Here is a 17886-nt window from a genome sequence, read left to right on the forward strand (position 1 = left end):
GGAAAATCAGGGCTAAACCCCCACCGGGACGGTTGGTTCTGTGTTCGGAGAGGATCTTGTAGCCATCAGGAGGGAGAGTGTCAAAACTCAACTCGTGACAGAGCTGGCCGTGAACCCAGTCTCGGTGAGACCGAGTACATCCAAATCAAGCTCTTCCTGGAGACCGCGCATGTCAGAGTAGTGTTTGACAGATGAGAGTTTAGAGTAGCAATGTGAAACAGGTTGCCACATTTGTGTACAGGTTAGAGGTACACCCTGCATAAGTTTTGGACGTACCAGAGGAAGGAACAGATGACAGGATAATTTGAGAGGCAGAAGAGAGTGCCAGAGGAGGGAGGCAACAGGGTGGCCAGAGAAGCAGCAGAGGAAGGAGGCGGCAAAGGGGCCAGAGAGGGCTAGGAAGGGCTAGCAGGAGAAGAAAGGAAGTTGATGAGGGTGGGCAAGCGTATTTCAAAGAGGAGGAGAATAGCCTGAGGGCCCTGGACCAAGACTGTGCCATTTAGACATTACTGATGGTCTTGGAGGAATGGAAGGGGGCCAGGAGGTCTCCCACCGTGTGCCACTTTTAATGGGAGAAGAGGAAAGGGGAGAGATAACAGAGACCATATGTGGGGTTCATACCCCTGGAGAGGGAACAACGGAGTATGTCGGTAAGGGTCTGTCTGGAGGACGCACTGGTATAGGTATCGGCGCGAGGGAGGCCTTGGTTGGAGACCAGGATGTCCCTTTTGAGCCTTTTCCTGCTAGACTTAGTGAGAGGGATACGATAGTCTATAGAAAAGCAGTTAGAAAAGATAGGTGAGACAGAGATCACCATTGCAGGATTCTTCCATTAACCACCTGATGTAAGTTCTTTGCATTTATCTATTTTTTTTACAGTCCCACTTGGTTTATTTTCCTTTTAGGCCCCTCCTGTCGACAAGGATCCATATTGCGGCACAGTCGTCCTTCCACTCGGTTCTGGCTAAATGCTGCTTGCAAAGGTTTGGTTTGCAAGCAACGTTTAGCCAGAACCGAGTGGAAGGACGACTGTGTGGCAATACAAATGCTTGTTGACGGGAACGGCCTAAAAGGAAAATGGTTAACGGCAGAAAATAAAAAACAGTAGAATGAGGTCACACTAAACTCTGTCTGATGTACTAGTTGTCATGTGATTTTCATGTCTATTCAAGAACTTCAGAAACTTCTTTTGAACATCTGCAATGTACCGATGAATTTTTTAGTAAACAAACACATTGTTGATACTAACCCCTGGGCACAAATAATAGTCTTGTCTTTTTTCTAAATGGGTTTTCGTGGAATATAGTGGGGCCAGAGAGCCCAAGACATTTTCAGCCAGTTTGGAAATACACAGCATTGAGCAGGCGTCCATGTCTGAAAACGCAGAAATGCATGACAAAATAAAGCATTTTCTGACCTGAAAGGGCATACAATTGTCCAAAAAACATTATGGCAAAAGTAATTGGTCTTCTACCACAAGGAGTAGCCATTTTAAATATATAGTGTGCTGATAAGGGCATTATTGGGATCCAAAACAAAACACTGGTGACTGTAAAAATAGGTTCACTGCCACCAGTCCTTTTAGTGCACATCAAAAAGTGCAACAAAATGTACCTAAAACAAAAAAGGATACAGTGTCTATGCAGCACTCCTTAAGGTGGGTTGTGATACCATTAATACATAGGTAAAAAAAAATGGGAGATGCTCTCTCTCTCTGTACTGGGAGCCATAGAAACTATCCAGTGTGCCCAAACGACATAAGCAAGCAAGCGAGTGAGGCTAAACAACCTGTGCTTGGCCCCAAAATCAGACAAAAGTCAAAGTCCATAACCAATATGCTGCAGGCTCCATTGAACTCAATGTAGATTGGTGTGTGGGTGCAAAAAGGGAAAATGTACTCACAACCTCTGTTGACCAGACAGGTGAGTGCACCCGATCCTGAGAGCACACAAAATAGACAACGTCCAATACATTTGGTTTCTACAAAGCCAGAACATTTCTTCCAACCACTGAAAAGACCAAAAGTGAAGGTCTGCATTTTGAATCGCCTTCCTGAATTGGCACGCTTAGATCTTGACAGCATTCTTCGCCACCAGAGCTCTGCGCCTTCATTGAACTGTACCCCAGCTTTATATCCTTTAATAACCAACCCCTGGACTGCATAGGTGGTGTGTTGGAGGTGCTATTCTAACCTCTAAACATTGAGTATTGCAGTCTTGGAGCTGGGCTTTGTAATAGACACTTTTGACTAGTGCTGGAAAAGATAGATTCGAGGAGTACAATTTATTTTCCTCTGAGCAATTTTCCATGTATTCATTTAAAAAACAGTTCCTGTGTCTTGCTTGAGGTAGGACTAGCAAGGGGACTCCAATCATATGAATCGATGGAGGATGCTTAGGCTTGAGAACTAGAATTTTACAGGTAAGTAACTTTACTCTTACGTCCCGTCCCCTTTCCTCCATACTGCATGGGCGTCCCTTCCAAGGGACGGGAGACGGAACCTTTTTCACCAGAAAAAACCTTCTTCCCATTTAAATTTAGAGGCGCACGGGGGCACGGCGCTGGGAGCATGTGCGGCCTTGACTCCGCCCTCCGGCGCCACACCCCAGCTCCTGTGTCGACTGGAACGGGCCGAATTCACCAGCACTCCTGGGTTTGGCTTTGGCCATGTAATTCCACATGCAGATACTTATGCTTCTGTCTTTTTTGTCTTTTATCATACAGGTACTCGGTCCTCGGGCGTCACGCTCCTCCCCGGCGCATGTCTCGACTTCCACAGGGTTCAGCAGGTGTCCATCCTGCGACGGGTTCTTCCAAACTTCAGACCCCACGCCCTCTGCCTACGTTGCCTTGGCCTAGACAACGGTTGGCAAGCTTGTACAGCGTGCAACGCCTGTCATTGAGGTCTCTGAAGAACAGACTAGTCATGTGGAGGGAGCTCTTCCAGAATTTGCCTCTAGAGGACCTCAAGGACTTGGTGAAACATTGAGCCAGGCCCAAGGTCGTGCCTTTATTTTCCATCGCACCCTGCAAGGGAGACTCCTTCCCAAGGACTCACCCGCACGGGAGGGACCGCTCGGGTTCTCGTACCAGCACGTGCACCGAGGCTGCAAAAGCTACCAGCCTACAGGCCGAGGGATCCTCGGATCCTCCCGGTGACAGTGTTGAGGGACCAAAGGGCTCTTGTACCGGGTCTTCACCCTTGTACCTGCATCATGTCCAAGGGGCCACGCCCTAGTACCGGCAATACGTCAGAGGGGTGCCTAAACGCAGCTCTACCGGCCCCAGGCCGAGGATGTCACACCTACTAGGCCTAGGCCCAAGGAGCAGGGTAGGCCTCGCAATCCACACTCAAGAGTCCTGGAGGAGGCTGAGCCCAGCGAGCCGAGCAACACGACGCAGGCATGTGGCAGGCAGCTCGACAAAATGGCCGCCATGCCAGACATCTGCACCCGTCCAACGCCATTCCAGGAATTTGGCGAGGAACAAGTGTCAAGGTGGGACTGGCCTCAATCAAGTACGTGGCCCCAGCCTATCCTTCTTTTGCACAGGGCAGGTTCCCGCTGCGTCCATATGGGCAGGTTGTGCAGTGGATCCAGCAGCCTCACGCTATCCTGTCTATATCCCCTACCACTCCTCCGGCCTGTGAAGACCATTTCTTCGAGAGGTTCCGTGGGCTCATGAAGTCCCCTCGAATGGGGTTTATCCTCAGGGATGTGCTCCCTCCAATGCTTCCAGCACCTCAGGCTCCTCCGCCGGCGGCCCCAGTGCAGCCTCTGCCTCCCGCCCCACTGCCGATTCCGCCGGCGGTTCCGTACCAGCCTCCTCCACATCCTCCGGCTCGGTCTCTGTACCCCAGCTGCAGGCTCCCGCTACTCCTCCACCGTTGCCCACAGGACACGGATGAGGATCCTGACACGTCCTCGTCAGCCAAGGCCTTCCACGAACGTCTAGCATGGCTAGCGGAATACCTGGGCCTGCCTCAACCCGAGGTCGAGCAACCGTCAGAGGGGGGATCCTTGCTGAAGTCCTCACGCGATGCCTTCTGCCAAAAAAGGAATTCCACTGCAGACCGATGTAGTCTCCCTGGCAAAAAAGGGTTGGCTCAAGCCCCCCTCTGTCTAGCCGGTCAATCGACGCCTGGACGCCAAGTACAGGCAGATGGAGGGGGATACACTTTTATCGGCCCATCCTCAGCCCCACTCCTCTGTGATCGCTGCGGCATCACTATACTCCAAGCCTCAGTCGTCCTCAGCCGCCTCCTCTGCGACGCTGCTAGGCAAGGAGGGGAAGATCTTGGAGGCTTACGGGAACAAGCTGTATTCAAACGCGTCCTTGCATCTTCCTCAGGCCAACACTGATGCCATGCTGGCTGCCGCTAACCAAAGGTTATGGCTGGAAATTGCCGATCCTCCCGGAACTCCCTATGCAGAGCCAGTCCCGTTTCAGGGTGGGACTGGCTGAGGCCAAGCTGGTGGCACAGGACCTCATGGAGTCCACCGTGGCCCATATTGACACCTCTGGCCGTGCCATTTGTATCGCCACAGACATGAGGACAGCCGGACGTCCAGGAACGCATCTTGGATCTTCCGTTCGCAAGGGGTGACCTCTTCCACTCCACAACGGGCGAGGAGCTGGACAAAAAGAAAAACAGGCCACAAACAGCCAAGTCTTTATCCATCTTGACAAAGACCATGCCCAAATTGTACACCCAGTCACAGCAGCGCTCGGACAATGGGGATGGGGGGTGGTGAAGTGCTTTTTCCAGTCCCCCTCCCCCCCTTGCCCCCCTCCTCAGGAACAGCCTCTGAGGGAAATAAGGCATGACATGCCCCTTCGGGTCCAAGTGATTCTAGTGTGGGGGCAGGCTTGCTCGACATTGCACATTTCTGGCACCAGAATTTCACTGACCCCTGGATCCTCTCCGTAGTATTCACAGGGTACCACCTACCAATCCCAGCCTCTCCTCCCTCCTCCACTCCCTCCGGTTTGGACAGCAATCTCATGGCGGAGATCCGATCGCTCGTACAGAGCCAGGCCGTGGAGGAAGTCCCAGCCTCACTGGGAGGCTTGGGCTTTTACTCCAGGATTTTTGCCATTCAAAAAAAGAAACAGGCGGGCTTGAGAGTTGTGCTGGACCTTTCCACCCTCAACCTCTCCTTACCTCTTCAAAAATTCAAGATGGTTACGCCAGCTTTTATAACGGAGACGTTGTGCAAGGGAGACTGGATGTGCTCCCTGGATCTGAAGGACGCGTACCTACATGTCCCGATTTGGCAGCCCCATCGTTCTTTCCTACGGTTCAGGATCATGGGCTACCATTTCCAATACATGGTTCTTCCTTTTGGCCTCAACTCCGCTCCCAGGGTCTTTACCAGACTCATGAATACTGTGGCTGCCCTCCTCAGAGTGCAGGGCCTTCACATCTACCCATACCTCGACGACTGGCTCGTCAGGGCTACATCTCTGGAAGCGGTTCACCACTCTTCCCATGCCCTTATGAACACACTGCAAAATCTGGGCTTCTCGCTCAATCTGAAGAAGTCATAGCTGCAGCCCACGCAGACTGACATTCTTGGGCCTCATCTGGGACGCGTGCTCGGAGAGGGGGTTTCCGTCGGAGGACAAAATCTCGGCCATCAAGAGGGCCACCGCCCACTTCCTCAGCAGAGTGGTCACCTCGGCATGGTGGTACCAACATCTCCTGGATGTACTGGCAGCGGTCCTATTAGCCATGCCGCACACAAGACTAAGGATGGGGAGGATTGAGCTGCACTTTGCGGCCTCATGGAACCAGGAGCGGGGCTCTCAATCCGAGATCGACGTTCCTCCATCTCTCCACCCAGACCTGACTTGGTGGTCCAGAGACTGCAACCTGCAACTGAGCCCTTCCGGCTGCCCAATCCGCAGGCCAGCATCACTACGGATTCCTCGCTCGTGGGCTGGGGAGCCACCCTCGACGATCTCTCGGTCCACTGCACCTGGACTCGACAGGAGCAGGAATACCACATCAATTGGCTACAGCAGAACGCCATCTGGCTGGCGCTCGGGGCATCCCTGCCACTTCTCAGGGGCAAGGTTGTCCTCATCCAGGTGGATAACTCGACCAGCATGTACTACGTCAACGAGCAGGGAGGCACCAGATCCCCTCCTCTGTGCAGACTGGCGATCAGCATGTGGGAGTGGGCCCCAGAAAACGACCTTTACCTCACAGCAGTCCACCTCCCGGGCGAATCCAACCTGGAAGCGGACAGGCTCAGCAGGCTGGTAGCTGACAATTACGAGTGTCAGATAAACAACCTCGTTATTCAGGAGATCTTCAACAGGTGGGGTCACCCCCACATGGATCTCTTTGCCACCTGGCACAACAAGAAGTGTCCCCAGTTTGCATCTTGGCAGGGTCAGGGCCCTGGCTCTCTGGGCGACACATTTCACCTCCAGTGGACCGGCATGAAAGCCTACGCCTTTCCGCCCACTCCCCTGATCCACAGGGTAATTTGCAAGATTAAGGAGTCTGGCCGACTCCTCATCATTCTATTAGCTCCATGGTGGCTGGCCAGGCCATGGTTTTTGCAGCTACTCAGCCTCTCGGAGGTGCCCCCGATTCACCTCCCGACAGGCCCAGCAGATCTTCTGGCACAGCAGGGGGGCAGAGTCATCCACCCTGCGCCAGGAAAACTAGCCTCACAGCGTGGTACGTGAGCAGGCAACGCTTCGGCACCTTAGCCTCTCACAGGCCAATCTGGAGATCATACAATGCGCCAGCAGCAAAGCTACCAGGGCCTAGTACAAAAGCAAATGGACCAGATTCTGCCACTGGGCAGACTCCAAGAGAATCGACCCATTGGCGTGCACTTTGGACGATGTGCTCTCCTTTCTGGCGCCCCTCGCTCATTCAGGCGTGCAGGTGAAAACCTGCTGCACATACCTTGCAGCAATTGGGGGTTACAAGAACATGGAGGAGGGCCTTTTCTCCTCCAACCCTATCGTCAAACATCTGACGGGTCTCGCTAGGCTCTACCCCCTTCCCCTCCCCCTGTAAAGAGACCGCACCCGGTGTGGGACCTTAGCATAGTCTTGGGTGCACTGGCGCACAAACCGTTCGAGCCAATGGCGTCCGTGGACATGAGGCTGGTCACCATCAAGACGGCCTTGCTAGTCTGCCTTACCTCGGCTCATCCAGGCGCTCGTCGCCTCTGAGCCATATACAACCTTTCACAAAGACAAGGTAGTCCTGCGGACGCACCCGGCATTTCTGCCCAAGGTTCCGTCTGCTTTCCACTTGAATGAGGAAATAGTTCTTCCTACGTTTTTCCCCATCCCAAGGACGAAGCACAGAGAGTGCTGCACTGCCTGGATGTGGCATGCCCTGAAATTCTACCTGATCAGGACCAAGTGCTTCTGCAAATCGGACGTCCTGTTTGTCACTTTCAGAGGCTCAAGACCAGGCTATCGGGTCCCTAAGGCTTCCATATCCCGCTGGATGGTCTCTGCCATCAAAGAAGCATACGAGGGCCAACACAAGCCGCTTCAGGCCAACGTGCATGCCCACGCATTCAGGGCCAAGGCAACGGCTATCGCATTCCAGTGCCATGTCCCTTGGCAAGTCATAAGCAGGCCGGCCATTTGGACCTCTCCCTCGGCTTTCTGCAAGTACTACTGTTTGGATGCCGGCTCTAGATCTGATGCGGCTTTCGGACAGGCGGTTCTCAGGAACCTATTTGCTTAAGGAGGGTCTCCTCTACACCCTGGGGCTACAATCAGTTGTAATCGCCCATACAGTATGAGGAAAGGGGACGGGACGTAAGAGTAATTATAAGTTACTCACCGTAGTGACTAACATAATCATAGTCCCCTTTCCTCCATACGTCCCACCAACCTCCCCCCTAATACTGGTGTCATTAGGCAATGTTAAATCTGTTGTCGACGGGTCAATGGGAACTGGGGTGTGGCGCCGGAGGGCGGGAGTCGGGGCAGCGCATGCTCCCTGGGCCGCACCCCTGCACGCCTCTAAATTTAAAGGGGAAGAAGGTTTTTTCTGGTGAAAAAGGTTTGGTCTCCCGTCCCTTGGAAGGGACGCCCATACAATATGGGGGAAAGGTGACTATGGACTAAGAGTATGTTAGTCACTACGGTGAGTAACTTATAATTTCTTTGCGGATCTCCCTGTCTGTCTCTAGAGGGGTTTGTACCCTATTTCATAACTGGAGGTGAATTTCTGCCCATAATGTAGGTGTGTGTGTCTGTGATTGACATCCCTCCAACTCTTCTCGCCTCTTATTGCATGTTGTCCTACTAGTTTCTGTCACTAGGTCATGTGAGGTGCCCATTTTGCATTCCATTTGTGGACCACTGGTAGCTTCATGTATTGTCATATCAAAGAAATATGTTTTGCATTTGACTCATCTCAATGTATTTTTCTGCCTCTTTTAGGAGCAAGTAGAAGCTGCAAGAAAGGATCTCGACCAGGCTAAAGACGAAATTCTCCACCTCCCTGGTGAAGAGGAAGAGGACTGGCTCAATGAAGAGATTCAAAGCAAGAGGAGCAGGAAGCCTAAGGCATTCAACAGACCTGAGAGGCCTGGCACCCGTGTTAGCGAGAGGTTGAGAGGCACTCGCTTATCGGGCATGGAGGGTGAGGAGCCTGGAGCCATCGACATAAATGATCATCATCTGACCGGGCAGGAGGCAAAGAGGCTAAGCCTAGAAAATCCAGAGAAGATGCAACCTATTTTGGAAACCCCAGCGCTACAGGAGTTACAGCTCCCACTCCCAGTAGAGAGCAAGCTTCTCGGAGCCACTCGACACTTCCCACATTCTATCCCAGAGAAGAATGAGTCTCTGCAGAGATCGGAAGCTGATCATCTGATACACACAGCTAAGCAGGTCTCAGAGAGTGAAACCGTCCTCAGCAGGGAACAACTAACATCCATCAGTCATCAAAAGAATCAGTCTGCCCTGATCCCAGAGCAAATGCTCAAAAATGTGGGACTTTTACACAAGCCACTGAACATGAGGACTTTAAACTCTGGCCAGCTGCAGAGTATTGAAGCTGTTTTGAGGAAAGTGCCAGCCTTGCAAGCCAAATGTTCACCACCAAAGGTCTCCCTTTCATTGGGGGAATCTATTCTGCATAGCACCATATCACAAAACACTCTCCGGCCACAGGCCACTTGTGCCTCAAAGCCCAACCAATTGGCAGTATGTTACAACCTGTCTCATGATGCGGACACCTTGTTGAAACACGAATCCGATGAAGGGGCACAAGGCTCCATGCTGAGGAGAAATGAGGATTTGCTGCAAAACGCTGATTCAAGAGGTCTTTCTTTGGTGGCATCCAAATCAGTAAAGGTTGGGGAGGGGGCAGCTGTAACAAAGGAGGTCAAGGCTTGCCTTCTAGTGGTCCCAAATGAAGCAACATATTATTCTGAAGCTACAGATAAACCAGAGAAAGCTGAGAAACCAGTGTGGGCTGACCTGTCAAGAAGAGGCTTGACAGAGATTTCAGACAGGGCTGAGCTGCCAGTTACTTTCAGCCAAACCGAGATGGTTCCATTTGAAACCTTGTCTGACAATGAAACTAAAGCCCTTGGCATCTCCTGCAGTCATCAGATGCAGACATTGACTATGAATAAATTATATCCGCACATCGGCCAGGTGGCCACAGAATTGAGCTTTCACATGAACACTAGTAGCCAGGACACTTCTGTTTTGAGTCAGCCGAGTGAACAACACAGTCCAAGGAGTCTGAGCCATAAATCTGATTCCCATTCCATGATCACTGGGGACACGCTGCTCTCTTCACTAGGAAAACCCTCCAGTGAAAATTTCCAGGAAGTGCTTGGCAGCATTGCAACACCTTCTCATATCTGTGGTGCCCAGAATCTTGGATTGTTGTTGCAGAGCAAGGATGGCTCGAGGGTAACAGAGGGAGATGACAAGCAATCACCCATGCTTGCAACACAACCGCAGAGCATAGAAATGGATCCTAGCACAGATGACCTATTAAAGCAGATTTCAAATGCCAACCACAATGCCATGGCACTGCCGTGCAATATAATCCCGCAGAAGTCCACCTCATCCGTTGAAGTGAAATCTAATTGTCCAACTGATGATCTCTCCCCAAACTGCAAAGAGTCGAGAGCAGAGGGAGCAGACATACCAATACAGTCAGATTTGGCTGATAAGGAAGCAATGACACCTCTTGATGAAGAGATGAAGACCGCCCTTGATTGCTCTGTATCAGCCAATGCATCCTCATCACCTGGGGTCTGTGTACGTTTGTTGGAAACTCAGAGTTTGCTTCACCGGCCTACATTAGGTCTTGAGACTATGGATTCCCAGCATTTAGTACCACTGAAGGACAGCATGGAGTGTTTGAAAAAAGGGGGACCAATTGGTGACATTAATAGTCTACCCGATAAAGAGCTGTCTAGAAGTGTCATAATATGTAAAGAAGAAGAAAAAACTGAACATATTTTTGGGAGCATCCCAAAGCTTCAGGATGGTTCAATACTCAGATTGGGTTTTTCCCACCCAACTCCAGGAAAGGAAAGCTTTGACGGTCTGGCCCTACATGAGGTAGATCCTGGTATGGCAAGTGTGAGTCACCTGACCCTGCCAGAAGCGGGTGGTAAGGAGTGCATAGAGCATCAGCACCTGAATGTGACTCCTGAGAGGATGGCCATGCATAATTCCTCTGAGAAGCCCTTGTTGGAAGCTTTCATCACTGACGAGGAGGAAGCGGAAGTGAAAGCAGAGAGGTTGGAGAGCCCACCAAGAACACCAAGACGAAGGACCAATGCAGATGGGGAAATCTTACAGAGCCAAAAAGAGGACGATTCTCCAACTGCCAAAGTTCTGCGAAAGCTGCCTGGCCGCATCATGACTATTGTGGAAGACCGTGTGCCATTAAAACGCAAGCGTAAATCAAATCATCCCCAAAATAGCATGCCCAGGCCAGATGAGGGCTCCACTAACTGTATCTTTGATACAGACACTGCTGGCACAGTGGTGTTGGCCACAAGAAAGGTAGCCACTAGGAGTAAGATTGGTCCGGAAGCCAAACACATGCGGGTACAACAAAAGAAAGCTAAAAAGGACCTACCAAAGGATTATGAGCAGGCGGATCAGTTGCTTCAGAGTCTAGGGTCTGTCACTGTTGTAAAAGATGAGGTATGTGACGCACCAACCACATTTGACCTTTCTCAAGATGATTCTGTGAAACAACTGGATGCAAGAATGGAGGCTCCTGTGTTGGTGCTGTGTACAAACACAGATAATCAAACCGAACTTGACATTTCAGCAGAATCCCAGGAGAGAATACAATCACCGGTCATAAAGCGGAAACGAGGCCGGCCTCGAAAAACAAAACTTGGGGATTCCTTGGACTACAAATCCCCTGATTCTAATTCTCCAGACAGTAGCTCTCTAGAGCTAAGTTCTCCAGGCTACCGAACCCCAGAACCAGTTCTTCCAGCCCATAAATCCCCAGAGCAGGTGCCACTAGATAAACCCCAACAATCTTCATTTTCTGGATACAAATCAGCAGAGATGATCTATCCTGGGTGTACGTCACAGATAAACAGCCCATTACAAGAGTCCACACAATTAAGTTCCATCGGCCTCAACACAGACTCAATGGAAAGCGCTAACAGAGCCAAGCAACAAGACAGGAATATCACTGGTAGTCCGGAGCATAGTACAACATCTTCAGGGCCAAAGAATATAACCCCTGAAATGCTTGAATTGAAGTCTGGAAAGGAAACTGCTCAGATGAAAGGAACACCAGACAAGGAGAGTGTAGTGTCCTCAGACCCAAGTGAAAGCCTTTTATCCATTGGGAAACGCAAGCGTGGGAGACCACCCAAAATTCAAGAACAAAAAAAGGAATCCTCATCATCCTCCAACTCATCGTTTTTTAAAAGCGAGAAATCGATGATCCTGCCTCGCAGTCCCAGTAATAAGACTTTAACAGACAATGCTCTGAATGCTACATTCTTTACTGACGGTGTCTCAACGCCTCAGAGATTTTCAACTGACAGTGGCTCTACACCCAATGAAGTTTTAATTGATGTTGGCTCCACCGCAGCTGGAGTCTCTACGGACGCTAGCTCTCCTAATATAAAACTATCAACTCTCAATAGCTCCACCACCACAGCATTCTCAACTGACACCAGCTGTACCTCTCCTAAACGAAAACGTGGTAGACCCCCTAAAATGCAATCCACACCCACATCAGAGCAAAGCACTTTGCCGTTAGCATCTGAACAAGAGAGTTCTTTAGATGAGGCGAATAACCTTCAACCTCCAGCAAAAAAAACAAATCATAAGAAGCGTAAAGTACGTGCTGAAGAGACACAATGGGGCCTACGACTCCACACAACGACTGCTGAGAATGTGACTGGTCAAAGCCAGCTGTCTGACAGCGATACATCATCATCATCAGAAGCTCCACCACTCACCAGACTAGCCAAGGTCAAGATGGAAGCTCAGGGTCCAAGCGAGAGAGAGGAACTAGAACTGGTGAGCAACATTTCTGACAAAGTTGCTGTGCATAATCTTGCCCCCATTCCTCGAACTGATTCAGACAGTGATATGCCGCAATTATTAGCAGCCAATCGTAACACAGATCTTCCAGACAAATCTGTGGAGTACTCCAGAAAAAAGACTGAAACATTCTTGTTAAAGAGAATTAATGACCCCTCCTCACAGGAAAGCAGTGCGTCCGAGATCAGGACGCCTCAACGTGAGGATATTCCACGTGGCCGGTGCACAAGGCAGACCCCCTGTGAAAGCCTGCTTCCCGCCTTGGAAACCGATAAGCGTGTTCAGAGGAAAGCAAAGCAACAGAGCACGTCTGATAAAGCTGCCATGCATTTGCGTGCCCGTACGGACTCTGAACCCGATTCTACAAGTGAAGATGACTGTAACCGCTTGCACAAACGTCCAAGGGGGGAGTCTGAGAGACTGAGAAAGGTAGTGGGACACTCTACTACATCAGAAAGCACTGCAGACCGCATCCTTCGCAGCGTGGCAGCTGCGGCTGCTGTAGCAGCAATGTCTCCAGCTAGCAATACACGCTCATCTGCAGTCGCAAGCCCACCCCCCTCCACCCAATCTCCCACTGCTGGAAGGAAAGCTGGGCCTCTAGCATTCACTACTTTAGGTAATAAAGGCAGGAAACCAAAGACGTGACCCAAGACTGGCGCTCATGCTGTAATTCAGAATGGCCATGGATACTCGGTTTCCTTCCCAAATGCCATGTGATAACTCAGTCTGCCAAGGCAGTAAGAAGGCTGAGGCCTGTTTCAGGAGTATCCAAAATCCCTGCATTTCTAAAACAGTCTTACTTCCTATCAACTGTTAACCACTACTTGAAAGTGATCCGCTGAACCTGAAATGGTTGTGGGTATTTTGCAACTTCTTTGACCTATGAAATGGCTATCAGCCACTTTCACCCTAACTGTACCCACCTGCTTGTGTACCTGAAATGCATTGGAGAAACCGCCCTGCGAAATATGAAGTTTGCACTAACTAGTTTGGGTATGGAGATTAATAGCCATGAGTGAGAAACTAGAACATCTCCTGCTGAACATACTCTACTGTTTGGGCAATGAAGAAAGGGTAAAATCTGGTTCCCTTCCCTGATCCTGTCTTCTCATTATAAACCTGGTTGTGATTTTCAACCCCGGATGCTGTGCGAAAGTAGTTTAAAAAAAATGGATGCCCAACTTTGGTTAAATACAGCTTTTCCTAATTCTAAAGACCCCTCATATTGCTCTAGTTCAGAGGAGGGGTTGGTTGCCAGCCACATAACCAGTTATGTGTATTGGACTCTTCTTCCCAGACCCTTCCAAGAGAACATTTGGGTATAATCTAGTGCGGCAGCCCCAATGCCCGGTTCAGATAAGCTGATTCCTTCTGACAAGCTCTGAGATGGGTATAACCTATGTATCAAGTAAAACCCTGGAATATCCTCTTTATGCCATGGAGCATAATCTGACAGGCTGAGATCCCCTACACCTACATACAGTGTCTGTCACCGCAGTAAAAGCATTTTATAGTGAGCGGACCAGACCGGATACCAATGACTTGCTTGTGTTGATGTCTCCACTCTCACCCAGAGACATTGTGAAAAGGTGTGTCATTGAGAATACTTGAATATTTTTTTAATGTTTCACTACAGTAGTTGACTGAAATCTGCATTTCGTTAACGAGAAGAGAAAATAGACACCGGGGACTCTTATTGCTCCTGAACTGTGCAGTTCAGGGGCAATGGCTAGAAATATTGTCCATCTCCAACCCCCTTGGTCTTGTTTTCTTCTTTGTAATTATATAAATATTTTTTATTTAGATTATGTGACCAAATTGAAATTGATGGCAGGGCACTCAGCGGGTGAAAAGAGGAGAGTCCTCTATAACTGGGGATTACAAAGGCTGGTGAAAATAAGGGCCGAGAGTCGAGTTATTTTTTCCCTTGTGCTATTCTGACTCTTACTCCTTTACAGACAGAGAAGCAGATGTACAGTATTTTAATGATGTAATTATACTCTGTCCCTTTGGCACTCCTTGGTTTAGTGTGCACAATCCTCGTGTAAAATACTTTCTTTAAATACAATCTATGCAAGGTTTATTTTGTATTGGAAGCACAGGAAACTAGCACCATTTGGGGTTTGCAGCAGGGAGAGTAGGCTAAGGCTGTTGACCATCTCTGGGTTCTCAGGGTTGAGGTAGATGATGTACCTTCCCCTTCACCAGTACCTTCCTCTCCTCCTCCCAAAATGAATGCTGGGTTTCTTCTTGAAGCATGTTCAAAATTGTACAGAAGTCGGCTCTGATATTTCTCCAGATGAATGCTATCAATAAAGTGTTACAAAATAAACTTTTACTTCATTGTTTGCTTGGCTTCATTTGTATCTGTTTCATGGGATACCTTTAGTATAAACACAGAATTTAGGTTCCAATGTGCTATTCGAAACAGTCCACCATGTTAACTCAATTTAAGCAGGTGTTTTTGTGCCACAATCACTGGGTAATGTGATTGGGGCACCCAGCCTTCCCACATGCCCGCCTTCCTCCACCTTTGTACAGTTTGTGCCATGACTTTTCTCTCTACCATGCTCTTTTCATTGGCATATCCTCCCCTTTTATACACAGTCCGTGGTTGATCCCCATCTCATAGGTTTGTACTGCTTACGGGAGAGGCATGACATCAACTTTTGCATCCTAAGGCCTTCCATTAGAGGGCTGCAAAACTCTTCACCTACACGCAGGGAGTCTGGTAAGAGAGTGTGTTCTCTGTGGAGTTCGCACAGTGCAGAGAACAGGTCTCCTGCAAAGAGACCAGAAGTGGCAGCACCGCAAGGGGTCTTGCTTGCTGGGCAATTCTTCCCACCGTCATTATTCTTTGTCCTCGATGAAGTCGTCCTTGCTCTAGAGACACTCCGGAGGCGGTGCCGCAGGCAGCCTTTCCCACCCAGTCCTCCACCGCCAGAGGAATGGGAAAGCTTGCGCTTGAAGATGCTTGACATCTTCGCTAATGCGCTGACATCTTCAGCCTCAACACTGCCGGATCTACTGGCTTCTACGGGACCAAAGTAGTACCTTGCAGGGGAACACTCCTGCTTGCTTATACAGGCTGAAGTCTGGAGGTTGATTACCAAGTTTGCTGACACCCTTGGGTTATCCGCTCCATCCAGACCAAAGGTCCAGTTTGAACTGACATTTTGAACGGAAGGACTAAGAAGTAGACATTGCTAACGTTCAAAACAGCTGTGGAAGCTCCAGTGCTAGAAGTGTGGGAAAGGCCCACCTCTGCACCCGCAGCCAACTAGGAGCTCACTAGAAAGCAGGATCCAGCCCCATTAAATCCAGCCTATTTGTCCACCCATCCCTACCCTTAAAGTTTGATGGTTCAGGAAGCAATTGCTAATTTGAAGACCTTCACCTTTCCTTCTCTCCTGCCAAATAGAGAAATTAAGTAAGAGACTGGATATCCGGGGTAAGGTGTTTGCCTAGGGTAGCTGTGTGTTCCGAGCTGTGAAGGCCTCTGGCAAAGTTCTCTTTCTGCCTTTGGTCGGCAATATCCAACGCAGTAGAACACATTCCTGAGAGGGATATTAGAGGGGAATTTCTGGCATTCATACAGGATGGCAAGGATGCTTACCACCACATCCTACAATCGGGTCTTGACACAGCTGACTGTGTGTGGCGCTCCATGCCGATGAGTGCAGTGGTGCAACGTCACTTATGGTTGAGGACATCTGACTTGTGCAGGATGTACAGGCAAAGCTACTCAGTATGCCCTTCGATGGGGGAAAACCTGTTTGGGACCAAGGCCGACGATGCCTGTGAAGGCGGATTTCCAAAATCAACCCTAGTGGGAGGATTTCAGGAAGCCATCCCTATTATGGTGAACAGGGAAGACACTGACAGGTTAGCCAAAACCCAATCAAGGTAAGCTAGCCTTAGTTACACGCTAAGCATGTAAAAATAACAGGTACGTATTGTCACACAAATACTTATAAAACATTTATATGCATTAACCAATAGGAGAATTAGAATTGCATATGCAGTACATGTGAGTAGTTGGATGCAAGGAAAATAGGCAGAACTTATTAGAATGAACACAAGAACAGCTTCCCCCTATTTTATGAAGTCCGACCCTAAGTTAGTTTGGTTCCTTGTGGCCAAAAGTCCAGTTCCAAAGTATAACTTCCTCAGGTAAGTTTATGTAGGAAGAATACAGTGGGCTGTGGTGATCATTGAAATTTCCCAAGTTTAGATACAAATTTCAGTTACTTACTCAACTCATTCTAACACATTTTCATTTCTTCTGTTCTCTGTCTCTTTCATATCGTGATTCTATCTCGTCAAAATTAGCATCTCTTGGCTGGTAATCCTTTCATACTTGGTTGAAGTTTAACTTCCTTTGTATGGTTTTTAAATCTCTTCATAATTTGGCTCCATCTTATCTATCTTCTTTGATCTCCTTTTATGTCCGTTCTCAATCATTTTGATCTCGTCTCTCTATTTACTAGTTGTTCCTCATCCTCCTTGTGCTCAATCCCACGTTCGTTCTTTCCCTTCTAGCTCCTTTGCACTGGAACACACTTCCTTTCTCTTCTCTCCTTACCTACCTATTTTCTTTTTTGTACTGCCCTCAAATCCCATCTTTTGCACTGATCTGATGTTGTAATGATTTATTTTACTGTGTTTGATGCAACATATTCAGCACTTTGGTGTATAGTGCTTTTTAAGTACAAATAAAATACACATTAGGGTAGGCCTATGGAAGTATCCTTCGCCCAGGTTCCACCACCAAAGGTCACGTCCGAGTGAGTTAGGTTCAGGACTAAAAACAAACAGAATACCCTAGGGGAGAAAGCAAACCGGTATGTACACTTACCCCCCTGGCTTGGGATGTTCCAGAGTTCCATTTGTTCTAGACTTGTTCTTCTGTTCTTGTTCCCACCCCCGAGGTCGACTAGACAACGGATGCTTTATTTGAATGGATTGTGTCCACCCACATATTCCTCATGTTTAGATATCTCTCTTCCAGCGTGAGCTGCTTTAGATTATTATTCTTTTTTTAGTAGTCAACTCGTCGTCAACTCGATGTCCCTCAAAAGCCTCCATCTCCCTTTGAGGATGATGTCATTGATGGTATAGATGGCACACACCACGCATGTTACTTCTGTTCTGTTTTTCCCCAATAGCTTTCGCTTCGGATACAGCACGTCTTATTTCTCACGAAACAATTTGGCTTCATCATCTTCTACCCCGAAGACCGGTTTCAAGAAATTCATCGACTGTGATACTAAGATGTCGATATCCGTCCCACCTCGAGTTTATGGTGTCTTTGGTGTCGACCACACAAAGGCT

At 49.0% G+C, this 17886-nt stretch overlaps 1 protein-coding gene across 2 annotated transcripts in view; it reads left to right on the forward strand.

The window, feature by feature from the left end:
* Positions 1-14890, forward strand: part of SRCAP (Snf2 related CREBBP activator protein) — a 2075623-nt gene extending 2060733 nt beyond the window's left edge. For both annotated transcript variants that reach the window (XM_069651627.1, XM_069651629.1), the window contains one exon: positions 8434-14890. In XM_069651627.1, the coding sequence (XP_069507728.1) occupies positions 8434-13197 (4764 nt within the window). In that variant the 3' untranslated portion in view covers positions 13198-14890. The remainder of the gene's footprint in view (positions 1-8433) is intronic.
* The last annotated feature ends 2996 nt before the right edge of the window (positions 14891-17886 follow it).

This window comes from Ambystoma mexicanum, chromosome 3p (genome assembly GCF_040938575.1).
Source record: "Ambystoma mexicanum isolate Mex_15411 chromosome 3p, UKY_AmexF1_1, whole genome shotgun sequence".
Lineage (NCBI taxonomy): Eukaryota > Metazoa > Chordata > Amphibia > Caudata > Ambystomatidae > Ambystoma > Ambystoma mexicanum.